The sequence below is a fragment of the Ovis canadensis genome, chromosome 4 (genome assembly GCF_042477335.2).
Source record: "Ovis canadensis isolate MfBH-ARS-UI-01 breed Bighorn chromosome 4, ARS-UI_OviCan_v2, whole genome shotgun sequence".
Classification (NCBI taxonomy): Eukaryota; Metazoa; Chordata; class Mammalia; order Artiodactyla; family Bovidae; genus Ovis; species Ovis canadensis.
Window position 1 is genome coordinate 125984230 of NC_091248.1, and position 16147 is coordinate 126000376.

Below are 16147 nucleotides of genomic sequence, written 5' to 3' on the forward strand. Positions count from 1 at the left end.
CCCAGGGGTGGGGAACAGTCTAGGTCCCAAGAGAATCCAGCCCACTGCGGTTTTTAAATTAGAAGTTTGATTGCTTGCAACATCATCTCGAAATGGTACCAGTGCCAAGCAGCCGAATTTTTCATTAGCCTGGGGGAGAAAAGATGACAGATATTTAATTAAACCGCTTGGCGATTCGTCAGAGGCTTATTGATAGATAGAGGCACCAAATCACTTTCTAAGCAAAGTTAGGCCCTCCAGTGATGTGGGGAATCTGTTCTGTCAAAAAGCATTCACCAAGCTGAGGAGCTGGGACCCACATGCCACTCTGCCTTTCCTGCCAATGGCAGGAAAAAAAAAAAAAAAAACTTTTAAAAAACGTGTTTATAAAGCAGTCAGCGGTCACTGAGGAATTTAAAACCTAACATGTGAAGTAAGAAAGCTACTAACAATTGAAGTTACCAGCACACCCTCCTAAGCCATTTTTCCATTGTTGGAAGGTGATTTAATCAAGGAAGTTGACTGGGAGCAGACCTAGGAAAATAAAAAGAATGATTTGTGGTCAGTGCCGGAGGGGAAGTTATGAGAAGGACTCGGCATCCTGGATAAGAGTGTTCAAGGTATGCAGCAAGTGATTCCAGAAGGGGGTCTTAGGCAGGACCCACACTGCCCTGCGCACAGCACCAGGGGTCAGGAAAAGAGATGGGTCATCCTCACTGCCTGCACAGCTCACAGCTCCCAAACTCTCCAGAGGAACTTTAAAGATTAGATTGAAAGTGTCAGTTGCTTAGTCGTGTCTGACTCTTTGCGACCCCATGGACTGTAGCCCTCCAGGCTCCTCTGTCCCGGGATTCTCCAGGCAAGAACACTGGAGTGGGTTGCCATGCCCTCCTCCAGGGGATCCTCCCAACCCAGAGATCTCATTACTGAAAGAGTACATGTGTGGGGGTCCAGCTGCCTGCCACTCAGAAGCCAGTAAACAGGCCAGGTCGGTGGAAAAGAAAGTTTCCTTTATTTCAGATGCTGGCAACCAGGGGGGTAGGGTAGCAGACATCTGCCCAAAGGCTGACTTCCTCCCCCAGCACACAGGGGTGAGAGCTTTTATAAACAGAGGAAGAGGGTTACATGCAGAACAGCACAGTCATCTCTAACAGTCATCTTCAGTTGGTCGTCAGTGGTCCGCCTAGCAACATCTTGGTTGTTTTAGGACAGTTAGTTAATCTTCAGTTCTGGGGTGCACTTGTTCCCATTTCTTTGCAGTCAATTCTCAGAATTGTGGCAGCTCAAGTCCTGGGTATAGTCTGATCATCGTGTAGTTAACTTCTCCACCTGGGGTTTTAGTCTTTATAAGACAGCTCAATAGGATCTGGCTCAGAAAATTATCTACAGCACATGAGAAAGAACTGAAGGTCCTCGACTATCCTTAGTGACCAGATTATTATTATTCAGTCTCCTTTGACTGTTCTCCTTTGTTTCAGCATTTCTCACTTCTCTGATTATTCTTTGACTAAAGTTGTCCACCAGCAGAGGACACGGTCGGGGGCAAGGATCTGCCCCCCCATATGGGTCCGGCTCCGTTTCAGTCGAACTCAGGTGTCCTGCATTGCAGGCAGATTCCTTACTATCTGAGCCACCCAGAGAAGCCCAACAATTAGATTAAGAAAATAAATTTTTGCAAATTCCTCCAAAGCAATAGCCCTCGACTCTAGGTATATATTAATGTTTTCCAGGAAGCTTTTAAAAAATACCAACACCTCACCCAGACCAGATGAGTGGGAATCCCTGGGGATGGAGCTGCACACGAGTGTGTTTCTTAAAGCACTCACGTGGGTCTAAAGTACAGCCAGGGCCACAAGCCACATCCTAGGAGACACTGAAGAGTCGCAGAGTATGTCAAGTTGGAAGATCTCAGGTTCTGGAAGCTAACAAGCCTGGTTCAGGTCCTGACTCCACTACTCACTAAATCTGAGAAGCTCACCGTGGACTTAAATGTCCTAGGCTTCGGTTCTTCATTTGGAAAGACTCAATGAGGGCAACTTCTTGGTAAAATAAGAAAAGGAATGCATACCTGGCCCCCAATCCAAGCTCACTTTCCTCCCCTTGGTTATGATTCATTAACAATGAATTGCCACTTTATCCCTCCTCCAAGAATTTCGCCTTGGACCACTGTATACAATAGCAAGTGACGGGTGTAGATTACTTTCTCTATGTGCTTTGTTTTTCCTCTAGAAAAAGTGAAAGTGAAGTCGCTCAATCATGTCCGACTCTTTATCACCCCATGGACTATAGCTTACCATGCTTCTCCATCCATGGGATTTTCCAGGCAAGAGTACTGGAGTGGGCTGCCATTTCCTTCTCCAGAGGATCTTCCTGACCCAGGGATCGAATCCGGGTCTCCCACATTGTAGGCAGACGCTTTACCATCTGAGCCACCAGGGAAGCCTTAAGCGTTAAAGCTATTTGGTATCTGGGAGGGAATACTGCTTCCCAGGTGGAACTCGTGGTAAAGAACCCACCTGCCAATGCAGGACACGCAGTTTCGATCCCTAGGTCAGGAAGATGCCCTGGAGGAAGGGATGGCAACCCACTCCAGTATGCTTGCCTGGGCACTCCATGGCTCACAGGGGAGCCTGGTGGGCTACAGCGCTTGGGGTCGCAGAGAGTCGGACACGACTGAGCAACTTGGCACTCCCACGTGCATGCAGGAAGTACTCATGTGGCTCTCCTCTTTCTGTTCCTCCAGCTGCCACGGAAGTGTCCTTTTCATTTGATGTCGGGAACGGGCCAGTGGAGATGGTGGTGAGGTCGCCCACCCCACTCAACGATGACCAGTGGCACCGGGTCACCGCGGAGAGGAACGTCAAGCAGGCCAGCCTGCAGGTGGACCGTCTGCCACAGCAGGTCCGCAAGGCCCCAACGGAGGGCCACACCCGCCTGGAGCTCTACAGCCAGCTGTTTGTGGGTGAGTGATGGGACATGGTGTTCACCTTGCGGAAAGGAGAGCCGCCTACAGGGGTTCTGATAGAGGTTTTTCTAAAAGTGTCTTTGCCTCTTGTGGTCTCCTCCAAGACGGGATGGGAGACAAGGCAGAAGACGCAGGAGCCTCAATCGATGTCACTCTCTGCTTTCTGGAAGTCACAGTCCTCATCTATAAAATGATAGGGTGGCTAGGGTTTCTCTGAGGCCCCTGATCTGTGTAGTTTTAGGTTTATAGTTTTAGACCTTCACTGAAGTCCTTACAGTTTGTAGAGTCAAAGCTGTGGTCTTCCCAATAGTCATGTATGGACGTGAGAGTTGGACCATAAAGAAGGCTGGGTGCTGAAGAATTGATGCTTTCAAATTACGGTGCTGGAGAAGACTCTTGAGAGTCCCTTGGACTGCAAGGAGATCCAACCAGTCAATCCTAAAGGAAAACAACCCTGAATATTCGTTGGAAGGACTGACACTAAAGCTGAAGCTCCCATACTTTGGCCACCTGCTGCTAACAGACACCTCATTGGAAAAGACCCTGAAGCCGGGAAAGATTGAAGTCAAAAGAAGAGGGCAACAGAGGATGAGATGGTTGGATGGCATCACTGACTCAATAGACATGAACTTGGGCAAAGTCCGGGAGATAGTGAGGGACAGGGAGACCTGGTTTGCTGCCTTCCATGGGATCGCAAAGACTTGGACATGACTTAGCGAGTGAACAACAACGACAAATTCCTTAATGATTTAGAGCACTCCTAACTGTAAAAAGAAGGATGGACAAAGGGGGAGGAGTGATGTAATGGGCTCCCTAAGTTCAAGTCTGCTTGAAATGAGGAGTAGAAATCCACTCTATTGTCTGCCCAGCCTCAAAGTTCTAGGCAGAGGGAGATGGAGCCTTCTCCTTACGTAGCGTCTTCTCACAGAGGAAAGAAGAGATCAGCACTGAGAAGAAACTCAGCCAGAGGAAAAGCAAAGCACCCTTTGCAGGAAGTGGCTCCAGCCCCACAGTCTGGGCTCTGCTTCTGACATTTTCTAACTGAACCTAATGTTACTTCCAAGCAATACCTGTGTCCATGGTTAGTGAGATTTTAAACTTTATTTTCCAGAATACTAATATTTCGGGCAATTTGCTAACTTTCCTCTGTTGATTGTGAAGAAAGCAAGTCTGAAGGACTCCGCAGTTGCCATGCCACCATAGACCTCCCCTCTGGGTATGTGACTGTTCACTGGTCAAGTCGGTCGGCTATGGTGGCCTCAGACCCAGTAACGCAGAGGTGGCCTGCCACCTGGGCTCTTACCCAGTGGAGGTCAGAGTCCCCACAGTGTCATTCATAATTGTGGTGGGATGCTTGAAGGATGTTAGGAAGCCACAAAAAGACAGGTGAAAGTAGGTGTCCACTCCTTGATGAAATGCTGGTAAACTGGAAAAGTGTGAGCTTTGTCAGTCAGCTCTGGAAGTAAGACTGACTTGAAAACAAGCCATTTAAATTTTTTTTTTATTGTGGCAAAAGTCACATAATATAAAACATCCTATTTTAACCATATTTAACTGCACAGTTCAGTGGCACCAAGTGTATTCACATTCCTGTACAATTCTCACCACCCTCCATCTTCTGAATGCTTCACCTTCCAAACCCGAAACTGTGCCTGTTAAAGTAATCCCTGTCCCCTCTCCCTACCCCACTCCAAGCCCCTGGATTCTACCAATATGCTTTCTGACTCTGTGAATTTGACTGTTCTAGACACCTCATATAAGCGGAATCAAACAGTATCTGTCTACATCTACTATCTATTCGAATGCATTTTTTATTACAGCTGGAATGCATTCTGTCCTACAAACAGATTGGACCTCCATTTTCCTTTACCCCTGTGCTATATAGTTGGTTCTCGTTAGATATACATGTGGGCCCAGCGGTAAAGAGTCCACCTGCCTAGCAGGAGACACAAGAGATGAGGGTGCGATCCCTGGACCGGGAAGATCTCTTGGAGGAGGAAGTGGCAGCCCACTCTGTTTATCAGCCCCAGTCTCCCAACTGACCCCACTCCCTTCCCCTGCTTAGTGTCTGTATATCTGTTCTCTATGTTTGTGACTCTGTTTTTCTGCAGATTCCACATATATGCATTAATAATATTAAATACCAGGTCCACAAATTCCCACTGAATACTGTGAGCAGATCTCCCCTTATCAATACCTCTTGGCCAGATCACCTAGATATAAGTCTCTTCCTAAACCCTGCTCATCCCAGGCATGCAGGGTAGATCCACTTGGTTGTCATTATAACAGGTGACCCTAATTGACCCAGGTCCTCGTTTTTCTGAGATAACTTTGGATGCAGAGGTCCAATTTTACGTTTATCTCTTTCTGTCTACTGACTATAGTTGTCTCCAACATTTCTGGAGACTAAGTAAAATTGTAAAATGAAGAAGAGAAAGGAGAGTATTTATTATGGTCTTGGAAAGAATTTTGATTCATTTCAGTGAGATGACCAGAAACAGCTTATAAAAAGAGCAGAGGAGAGGGCTGAGGTCAGAATTCAACAGAATACTTACACATAAGGGACAGATAGAAAAACAGCATCTCAGGGAGAATGAAGAGGGATGAAAAGAGCAAGCAAGGAAAAGCCAGGAGAAAGGCTGTCACAGGAGGAGAGTTTCATGCAACAGTTTGCTTATTACTGACAAATCATACCAAGTGCCATGAGTGAAATAGGGCCAAGAAAATATTCTTTGAGTTTAGCAATTATGAAACCACTGTTGACCTTGGAGAGAGAAAAGGTTCACAGACGTGGGCTGATGTGATGAGTTAGCAACTTCCTTTCACTTGATGAGAAAGAGAAAGGCCCCCTGCCCCAGTTTCTAATTTCCTGTTATCTGAGATGTGGACGTGAGTCTCATCACCAAGACACAAGCTGTTTGAGCCGGTATGAGAAACACTCTTCAAGCCAGTATGAAAAACATCTTCTGCAATAGAAGTCCACCCCAGGGGACATGGGAGGGGGCTTGTTTCAGAAAATAACAAATTCAACGGCTATGATATCCTGGAGCCAGTTACCTGAAGACTATTCAATAGGGATTCAGATAACCAGAAGCGGTTCTCAGTTCAGCTCTAATAACAAGAGTTATCACTTTTCCTCTTTTTCATCTAATAAAAATCTCCTTTTTCATCTAATCAAGGTGTTGGATTTGTTGCTCTCCAAACTTTCTTCCAACTTTAACTATTTAAGATTATGTGTTAAGAAGTAGTCTGAAAAGGTCTGAGTTGCCCACCCCACCTCTGCCACTTAGCATCTAGAGACCACTGACAAGTTAGCCAGTTCTTCCATCAGACAGGAATACAGCTCCTGCGCATCATATGGAGATGAGTCCGTCCATGCTAAGCGCAGCACAGAGTACCCGGCTCAGAGCCCGCACTCATGAACTGGGAGCTGTCTCACCACCTTTCCCTTGACCTTTTACTCCCTTAGCTTTCTCCCTCTGCTGTATCATGTTTACCCCCTCCTACAGAACTCACTTCCAACTGGCTTATTTCTTCCTTCCCCAAATACTCACCTGGGATCGCTTCAGCCCGCCAGCCCTGAAGGAAAGTTCACGGGCTAGATGCCCCTTGATACCCAAAATCAGTCTTCAGCCACTCCACTCACCTGCCACAGCAGCCACAGAGCAGCTAGCCAGGGTGCAGGAATTTTCTCGCCAAGATGGCGAGTGAGCATCCACCTGCAAACATCGCCCAGCAACACTGTGTGCAGTGGAGACGTGACCAAGCTGACCAAGGGCTTCTCGAGTGGACATGCATAAAGCTCAGCTTACAGCTAAAACAAACCCAGGGTCGTCCTTGGCTTTGGACCCAAAGTGGACTCCCAGGACGCCTACCCTCTGCCTTTGTTAGCCAGAGTCGGGCTCCCATCTCCTCTTCCACAGTCACTAAGAAAATGAGAACACAGTCCTCATCACCCCGCCGGTAAGAGGTAACTAGAAGCTGCCATACAAAGCTGGTTAACACAAGTCGTTTGGAAGTTACGGGAATCCGGCTATGATGGTGGTTTAGTGACAAGGTAATGGTTCCACTTTAAAATGAAAAGTGACACAGGGAAGAGAAGGGCAGTTGCTGGGATTTGCCTGAAAAGCACCGGAAGCTTTCTCGTGTCTTTGGTCCATGATGAGCGAGTAGCCTGGGATGCGTTCCGGCGTGGCCTGCAGAGGCCCGTGAACCACGAGAGGCTCAGACCTGCAGCCTCCGTGCAGCCACGGGCCAGATTTTACCCGGTTGGTGGAGAAGAGCAGACACGCTCGAGGTCATTATCTAGGTACAAACAACACCAGGCTGCATTGAGCCCAGGTTGGCAGAAAGACATGCCAGTGAGTCCAGAGTCCTGACCGCCGAAGCTACAGCGGCCAGGCTGGGAGGGAACAGGGGTCTGGTGGACCCTCAGCCTGGAGCCCGGTGGCCAGCCTGGGGCAGGGTCAGCGTGAGCCGCCTGGGGCAGGGTCAGCGTGAGCTTTCTGGGACAGGCGAGCGGGCTCTTTGGGGCCAGGAGTGGGGCAGCGCTGGTGCAGGGGTTTGTGTGCAATAAAATCCACCTGGGCCAGAGCATGGGACTGTGCTCAGCAGTGGTTTAAGGAGGAGGCCAGCGTTCAGGAGAGCTGGAGGCTCCAGGGGGACGTTAAGCTCCTAAGGGCTCCTTGGGCAAGATGGTTGGCGGTGGTGGTTTAGTTGCTAAGTTGTATCTAACTCCTGTGACCCCATGGACTGCAGCCTGCCAGGCTCCTCTGTCCATGGTTGTTAGGTACTCTGAACTATGACAGATGTTCGGGCCCAGCTCTCTTGACTCTGACCTCTTCCGATATCTCTCTGGAAGATAAAGGAGGCCAAGCCTTTTATGCAAGATGTCACCCCGAAAGAAGCTGGGAAATAGTCCTGCATCCTTCAGGATCCTCTTTGCTGCACAGGGGCCTGGCTGGTATTCGATGGGAGAAGCACCATCTTTTTGAGGATGTCCTGGCCAGTGGGAGCAGGAGGCCTGCAGTCGCCTCTTCCTCTGCCAGACAGTGTGTCCATCAGGAAAATTTTCTCATGAGTGACAGCTCCTGAGTTTATGGCAGAGTTGAGTTTTGTTAGATAGACTCACAAGCAAAGGGGACCAGCATGCAAGGACCATTCTCTGGGCTACACTCGGAAAGCAGCCCTGGACAACTGCCCACGTCCCTGAACCCAACAGTGGGGCTGGTTCGGTCAGCTGCTCCTCACATCCTCGGCGTTTCAGACTCACAAGTAGATGATCCCATGCCGTCTGAAACTGGCAAGGTCATGGAGGCAGTAAAGAAAGTCACCATTTGTATGCAAGGGAGAAAAACGGAATTCCCTTCATGAAGCACACTCAAATCTCTGTATGAATAAAATGGCTCTTTTTAGTATCTGAAAATTTTACGATAAAAAATTTCCAATCCTCATTGAAGGAATCAAAGCACAGGAAATACGTCAGTTGTTCCCCTTTGCCACAAATTTGAGTCTGTAGCAGCAACTTACAAACTGGCACAGATGTCTCAGATGATACTTAAGCCAAGGGCTGACATGCTTTACAAGACCTTTTAGAACTAACACCCAAAAAACAGGACTGGAATGCAAAAGTAGGAGGTCAAGAAATACCTGGAGTAACAGGCAACTTTGGCCTTGGAGTACAGAATGAAGCAGGGCAAAGGCTAATAGAGTTTTGCCAGGAGAACGCACTGCTCATAGCAAACACCCTCTTCCAACAACACAAGAGAAGACTCTACACATGGACATCACCAGATCAACAACGCCAAAATCAGATTGAATATATTCTTTGCAGCCAAAGATGGAGAAGCTCTATACAGGCAGCAAAAACAAGACTGAGAGCTGACTGTGGCTCAGTTCATGAACTCCTTATTGCCAAATTCAGATTTAAATTGAAGAAAGTGGGGAAAACCACAAGATCATTCAGGTATGACCTAAATCAAATTGCTTATGATTATACAGTGGAAGTGAGAAGTAGATTTAAGGGACTAGATCTGATAGAGTGCCTGATAGGATGGAGGTTCATGACATTGTACAGGAGACAAGACCATCCCCAAGAAAAAGAAATGCAAAAAGGCCAAATGGCTTTCTGAGGAGGCCTTACAAATACCTGTGAAAAGAAGAGAAGCAAAAAGCAAAGGAGAAAAGGAAAGATATACCCATTTGAATACAGAGTCCCAAAGAACAGCAAAGAGAGATAAGAAAGCTTTCCTCAGCTATCAATGCAAAGAAATAGAGGAAAACAATAGAATGGGAAAGACTAGAGATCTCTTCAAGAAAATTAGAGATACCAAGGGAACATTTCATGCAAAGATGGGCTCGATAAAGGACAGAAATGATATGGGCCTAACAGAAGCAGAAGATATTAAGAAGAGGTGGCAAGGATACACAGAAGAGCTTTACAAAAAAGATCTTCATGACCCAGATAATCACGATGGTATGATCACTCATCTAGAGCCAGACATCCTGGAATGTGAAGTCAAGTGGGCCTTAGGAAGCATCACTATAAACAAAGCTAGTGGAGGTGATGGGATTCCAGTTGAGCTATTTCAAATCCTGAAAGATGATGCTGAAAGTGCTGCACTCAATATGTCAGCAAACTTGGAAAACCCAGCAGTGGCCACAGGACTGGAAAAGGTCAGTTTTCATTCCAATCCCAAAGAAAGGCAATGCCAAAGAATGCTCAAACTACCGCACAATTGCACTCATCTCACACGCTAGTAAAGTAATGCTCAAAATTCTCCAAGCCAGGCTTCAGCAATACGTTAACCGTGAACTCCCTAATGTTCAAGCTGGTTTTAGAGAAGGCAGAGGAACCAGAGAACAAATTGCAAACATCCGCTGGATCATCAAAAGATCAAGAGTTCCAGAAAAACACCTATTTCTGCCTTATTAACTATACCAAAGCCTCTGACTGTGTGGATCACAACAAACTGTGGAAAATTCTGAAAGAGATGGGAATACCAGACCACCTGACCTGCCTCTTGAGAAATCTGTATACAGGTCAGGAAGCAACAGTTAGAACTGGACATGGAACAACAGACTGGTTCCAAATAGGAAAAGGAGTATGTCAAGGCTGTATACGGAGAAGGCAATGGCACCCCACTCTAGTACTCTTGCCTGGAAAATCCCATGGACGGAGGAGCCTGGGAGGCTGCAGTCCATGGGGTTGTGAAGAGTCAGACACGACTGAGCGACTTCACTTTCACATTTCACTTTCATGCATTGGAGAAGGAAATGGCAACCCACTCCAGTGTTCTTGCCTGGAGAATCCCAGGGACGGGGAAGCCTGGTGGGCTGCTATCTATGGGGTCACACAGAGTTGGATACAACTGAAGTGACTTAGCAGCAGCAGCAGCAAAGCTGTATATTGTCACCCTGTTTATTTAACTTATATGAGGAGTACATCAGGAGAAACACTGGGCTGGATGAAGCACAAGCTGGAATCAAGATTGCCGGGAGAAATATCAATAACCTCAGATATGCAGATGACACCACCCTTATGGCAGAAAGCGAAGAAGAACTAAAAGGCCTCTTGATGAAAGTGAAAGAGGAGAGTGAAAAAGTTGGCCTAAAGCTCAACATTCAGAAAACTAAGATCATGGCATCTGGTCCCATCCCTTCATGGCATGTAGGTGGGGAAAGAGTGGAAGCAGTGACTGACTTTATTTTGGGGGGCAGATCACTGCAATCAAAATCACTGCAGATGGTGATTGCAGCCATGAAATTAAAAGACACTTACTCCTTGGAAGGAAAGTTATGACCAACCTAAACAGCATATTAAAAATCAGAGACATTACTTTGTCAACAAAGGTCCATCTAGTCAAGGCAATGGTTTTTCCAGTAGTAATTTATGGGTGTGAGAGTTGGACTACAAAGAAAGCTGAGCGCAAAAGAATGTATGCTTTTGAACTGTGGTGTTGGAGAAGACTCTTGAGAGTCCCTTGGACTGCAAGGAGATCAAACCAGTCCATCCTAAAGGAGATCAGTCCTGGGTGTTCGTTGGAAAGACTGATGTTGAAGCTGAAACTTCAATACTTTGGCCACCTGGTGCAAAGAGCTGACTCATTGGAAAATACCCTGGTGCTGGAAAATATTGAGGCAGGAGAAGGGGATGACAGAGGATGAGATTGGATGGCATCACCGACTCAATGGACATGAGTTTGGGTGGACTCTGGGAGTTGGTGAAGGACAGGGAGGCCTGGCATGCTGTGGTTCATGGGGTCGCAAAGAGTCGGACATGACTGAGTGACTGAACTGAAATGAACTGAATCCACATGAGAACCTTAAAAGAAGGTACTGTTTTCTTTTCACAGTGAAGAAATTAATGCTAGAGGTTAGTTAACAGCCCAAGATCAGGCAGCTGGTAAGAGACAAGAAATGGAATTTGATCCCAGGTTTTCCCAGTAGTCATGTGTGGATGTGAGAGTTGAACCATAAAGAAGGCTGAGCACTGAAGAATTGGTGCTTTCAAATTGTTCTGGAGAAGACTCTTAAGAGTCCCTGGGACAGCAAGGAGATCAAACCAGTCAACCCTAAAGGAAATGAACCCTGAATACTTATTGGAAGGACTGATGCTGAAGCTGAAGCTACAATACTTTGGCCACCTGATGTTAACAGACAACTCGCTGGAAAAGACCCTGATGCTGGGAAAGACTGAAGGCAGGAGGAGAGGGGGCGACAGAGGATGAGAGGGTTGGTTGGTTGGCATCACCAACTCAATGGACATGAGTTTGAGCAAGCTCCTGGAGATCATATAGGACAGGGACGCCTGGCATGCTGCAGTGCCTGGGTTTGCAAAGAATCAGACACGACTGTAAGAACTTAGCATGCACATACACCCATCTCAAAGGAAAGGAGCAGAGAAAGAATAAATGCTCTAAGAATAGGGGAGTAGAGAGTCTGTGGTCAGAAGAAACATGTCTGAAGTTGAGCCAAGCTGAGAACGTTAAGGCCATCTTGATCACCTCCACTGCAGGTCCCTCATCTGGGGAGCGACTCTGGCCCACCACATATTTGGAAAAGTGTGATGGCTTTGGAGCACTGCCTTCAGCTCAAGCTGCAGCCAAGGCTGACCACAGTGCCTGGGAGAACCAGCCCCCAAAATCTTGCACCCCCAGATGATAGCTGTACCCCACTATGAAATGCAACTCTCAGTCACAGAGCCTGTAGTAGACGACCAGGCATTCAGGTAGGACTCCAGTCACTGGGCTCGGGTCAGCCCCGGCAGGTGGTCCGTGGATCACATTCATCTCGGAAGCAAAAATCGAGGCAGGCAGGGACTCACCATCTGACATGCGCACAAAGGGCTTGGAAGAACAAGAGGATTTTATGCCGAAGCACTGGCGGCAGGGAACGAACACGACGACTTACTTGAGAGTCTCTCTGACATAGAAATAAGCTGCTTTTCTCTTTAGCTCTTTTGGTAAACCCTTTACAAAGGTGGTCGGAGTCAACACGAAGCTCTCTAGAGCTGTGTCCAGAACATGACCTTCCAGCTTCCTCCAGGCTCTCAGGAGCAGCTCGTGTGCCCTCCTTCCTGAAATACATTCTTTTCTTGGAGTCTGTGGCACATGGCACCCACTTTCCCTCGACCTCACTGGCCAGGACTCAAGTCTATCCTACGAGTTCTTTGTCTCTCACTAAACGTTGGCACATCAGACATGGAAGCTTCTTCCCCAACCATCCGTTTCCCTGGGTGATCTCTCCTAGTCCAATGGCTCCAATACTACTTATGCACCAGTAACTCTGAAATGAGCATATTAAAAAGCAAAGACATCACTTCGCCAACAGAGGTCCGTATATAGTTAAAGCTATGGTTCTTCCAGTAGGCATGTATGCATGTGAGAGTTGGATCATACAGAAGGCTGAGCACTGAAGAACTGATGCTTTCAAACTGTGGTGCTGGAGAAGACTCTTGAGAGTCCCCTGGACTGCAAGCATATCAAACCAGTCAGTCCTAAGGGAAATCAACCCTGAATATTCCATTGGAAGGACTTATGCTGAACCTGAAGCTCCCAGTACTTTGGCCACCTGATGCGAAGAATGGACTCATTGGAAAAGACCCCGATGCTGGGAAAGATTGAAGGCAGGAGGGGAAGGGGATGACAGAGGATGAGATGGTTGGATGGCATCACTGACTCAATGGACATGAACTTGGGCAAACTCTGGGAGATGGTGAGGGTCAGAGGAGCCTGTGTGTGCAGAAGTCCATGGGTTTGCAAAGAGCCAGATATGACTTAGTGACTCTGGAATCAAAAGCTCCAGGCCTCACTCTTCCCGAAAACTCTGCATCAAAGTACAGGACTGTCCTGTCAGCAACAGGGGATGTCTGTCTGGTGTCATCTCAGAGTAAACATGGCAGGGAGAATTCCTGGTGCCTGCCCCAAACCTGCTTTTCCACCAGCCTTCCCATTGCAGTAAAGGACATCATGCTCCACCCGTTTCTGCTTGAGCCCAGAATTTGGCTTTAGCCTTGGTGTCCTTTTTCCCTCTTCACTGCCCATCAATAGTGAGTCTTATGACTGCATCCATCTAGACCGTGCCTCAAATGCATCCACTGCTATCTCCAGCCACTGGGCCCACTCTTGTCGAAGCCATGCTTGTTTCTTGCTTGGACTATTGTAACCTGTCTCCCAACTGGTCTCCAGTCTTGGTATACTCCTTGAATGCACCCAGCCTATTCCCACTTTAGAGCATTACACTCCCATTACCTGAAGCTCCTCCCCAGACATCAAAGCTGGCTTCTTTTTTCTGTTGAAGTAGGGACTTCCCTGGTAGCCCACCCGGTAAAGAATCTGCTTGCCAGTGCAGGAGATGGCAAGAGATGCAGGTTTGGTCCCAGGGTCAGGAAGATCCCCTGGAGGAGGGCGTGGCAACCCACTCCAGTATTCTTGACTGGAAAATTCCATGTACAGAGGAACCTGACAGGCTATAGTCCATGGGATCGCAAACTGTCAGACACAACTGAGCATACACACACGCACACACACACACACACACACAGTTGATTTATATTAGTTTCACGTGTATAACATAATGGCTCAATGTTTATGAATTATATTCCATTTAAAGTTATTAAAAATAATGGTTATATTTCCCTGTGCTGTGCAATATATCCTTATTGCCTACTTATTTCATTCATGTATTAATAGTAGCTTGTGTCTTTCACTCCCCTGCCCCTATCTCGCCCCTCCCCTCTCCCCACTGGTAACTACTGGTTTGCTCTCTGTATCTGAGTCCGTTTCTGTATTGTTGTATACATTTATTTATTTTTTAGATTCCACTGTAAGTGACAATATACAGTGTTTGTCTTTGTCTGTCTCACTTATTTCACTAAGCCTAATACTCTCCAGGTACATCCACCTTATTGCAAAATGCAGGATTTCATTCTCTGCATGGCTTAGTAATATTCCATTGGGTGCATGTACCATAGCTTCTTCATCCCTTCATCTGCTGTTGGACACTTAGGGTGCTTCCATAGCTTAAAGACTGGCTCACTCTTGTCATTCAGTCTCAGCACTGCACCTGCTCAGAGAGGTGTTATCTGACCACCCAATCTAACATAGCCAGTCATTTGCCATTTTACTTTCTCCTTAGAACTTGGATATTTCTGTTTATTTTTGTGTCCTTCCCCAGGAAGCGAAACTACATGACGAGAGAGACTTAGAAGAACACTGGGGTAGTTGCGCAGTGGATTTGCTGGAGCAATAACATGAATGAATAAGCAATGTATATTTTTGTTACTACTCTGAGTTAATGGCCTTCCCTCATAGCTCAGTTGGTAAAGAATCCGCCTGCAATGCAGGAGACCCCGTTTTGATTCCTGGGTTGGGAAGATCCCCTGGAGAAGGGAAAGGTTACCCATTCCAGTATTCTGGCCTGGAGAATTCCAGGGACTATACAGTCCATGGGCTCGCAAAGAGCTGGACACGACTGAGCGACTGTCACTTTCGCTGAGTTAATAGTCACATTGCCATCGTTGGAAATACCTTTTCCTTTGGGTACCACAGACTGAAATCAAGCATGACTGAAGCCTAAAAAAGAGTCACAGAAAAATTCATTTGATGAAAGAGAGCATCTCAGATCATTCTAGGCCCTAAATAGAGTTTTCAGTCTCCCTCTCTCAAATCGAGGTCTCAGATTGCTAGCTGGGACCCTCATAGTTTCTGCCCCTACTCTTAAAATTGATCTCCTGGTTCTCTTCCAAACAGAGGTGAGGAGAGATGTCATAATTAGAAACCACTGACGTGGATAAAATAATAAAAGAAAAAAATGTGCTGCATATAATCTAGTTTTAAAAAATCACTAGATGAAATCAGTAAACTACCTACAAAGCAAATATGCAAGCAAAATACAGAAGCCTGCCCATGGAATGTCACTCCATCACAGCTGTTCTCCGCAAGCATTGTCAGCACATTTATTCTTTTCTTAACATGACTGCCTTCACCAGGCTCTGCCGTGAAGTCACATGTGAGGTGTTTGCTCTCCTCTTAGTAAAACAACCCCCTCCCTGCCAACCTCGCAGGCCAAGGAGGGTCCTTCCCCACTAACAGTCACCATATGCTTTCCTGCTCTTTGTCTTTTAATGGTCAAAACTAATTAACTTTTGCAATCCCAGCTGTCTATTTTACAATTAGAGTTGTAACATAGTAAGTAAGTTATGATAGACAAAATTTTTACCTTTCTTACATATGCTTCCAACATAATCAAATTGACAGTGTGCTTTCAACCTCCTGTGAATCTCTAAAAGGTGGTCTTATTTTTCAGTCGCTCAGTCATGTCCAACTCTGTGACCCCATGAACTGCAGCACGCCAGGCTTTTCTGTCCTTCACTATCTCCTGGAGTTTGCTCTAACTCATGTCCACTGAGTCGGTGATGCCATCCAACCATCTCATCCTCTGTCATCCTCTTCTCTTCCTGCCCTCAATCTTTCCCAGCATCGGGGTCTTTTCTAATAAGTCGGCTTTTCATATCAGGTGGCCAAAGTATTGGAGTTTCAGCTTCAGCATCAGACCTTCCAATAAATATTCAGGGTTGATTTCCTTTAGGATTGACTGGTTTGATCTCCATGCTGTCCAAGGGACTCTCAAGAGTCTTCTTCAGCACCACAATTTGAAAGCATCAATTTTTCAGTGCTCAGCTTTCTTTATGGTTCAACTCTC

The 16147-nt window shown here is 46.7% G+C and overlaps 1 protein-coding gene across 1 annotated transcript in view; it reads left to right on the forward strand.

Moving 5' to 3' along the window:
* CNTNAP2 (contactin associated protein 2) overlaps positions 1-16147 on the forward strand; it is a 2336063-nt gene that overhangs the window by 2076638 nt on the left and 243278 nt on the right. Inside the window, exon 18 of the mRNA XM_069588655.1 lies at positions 2723-2941. Within this exon, the coding sequence (XP_069444756.1) occupies positions 2723-2941 (219 nt within the window). The remainder of the gene's footprint in view (positions 1-2722; positions 2942-16147) is intronic.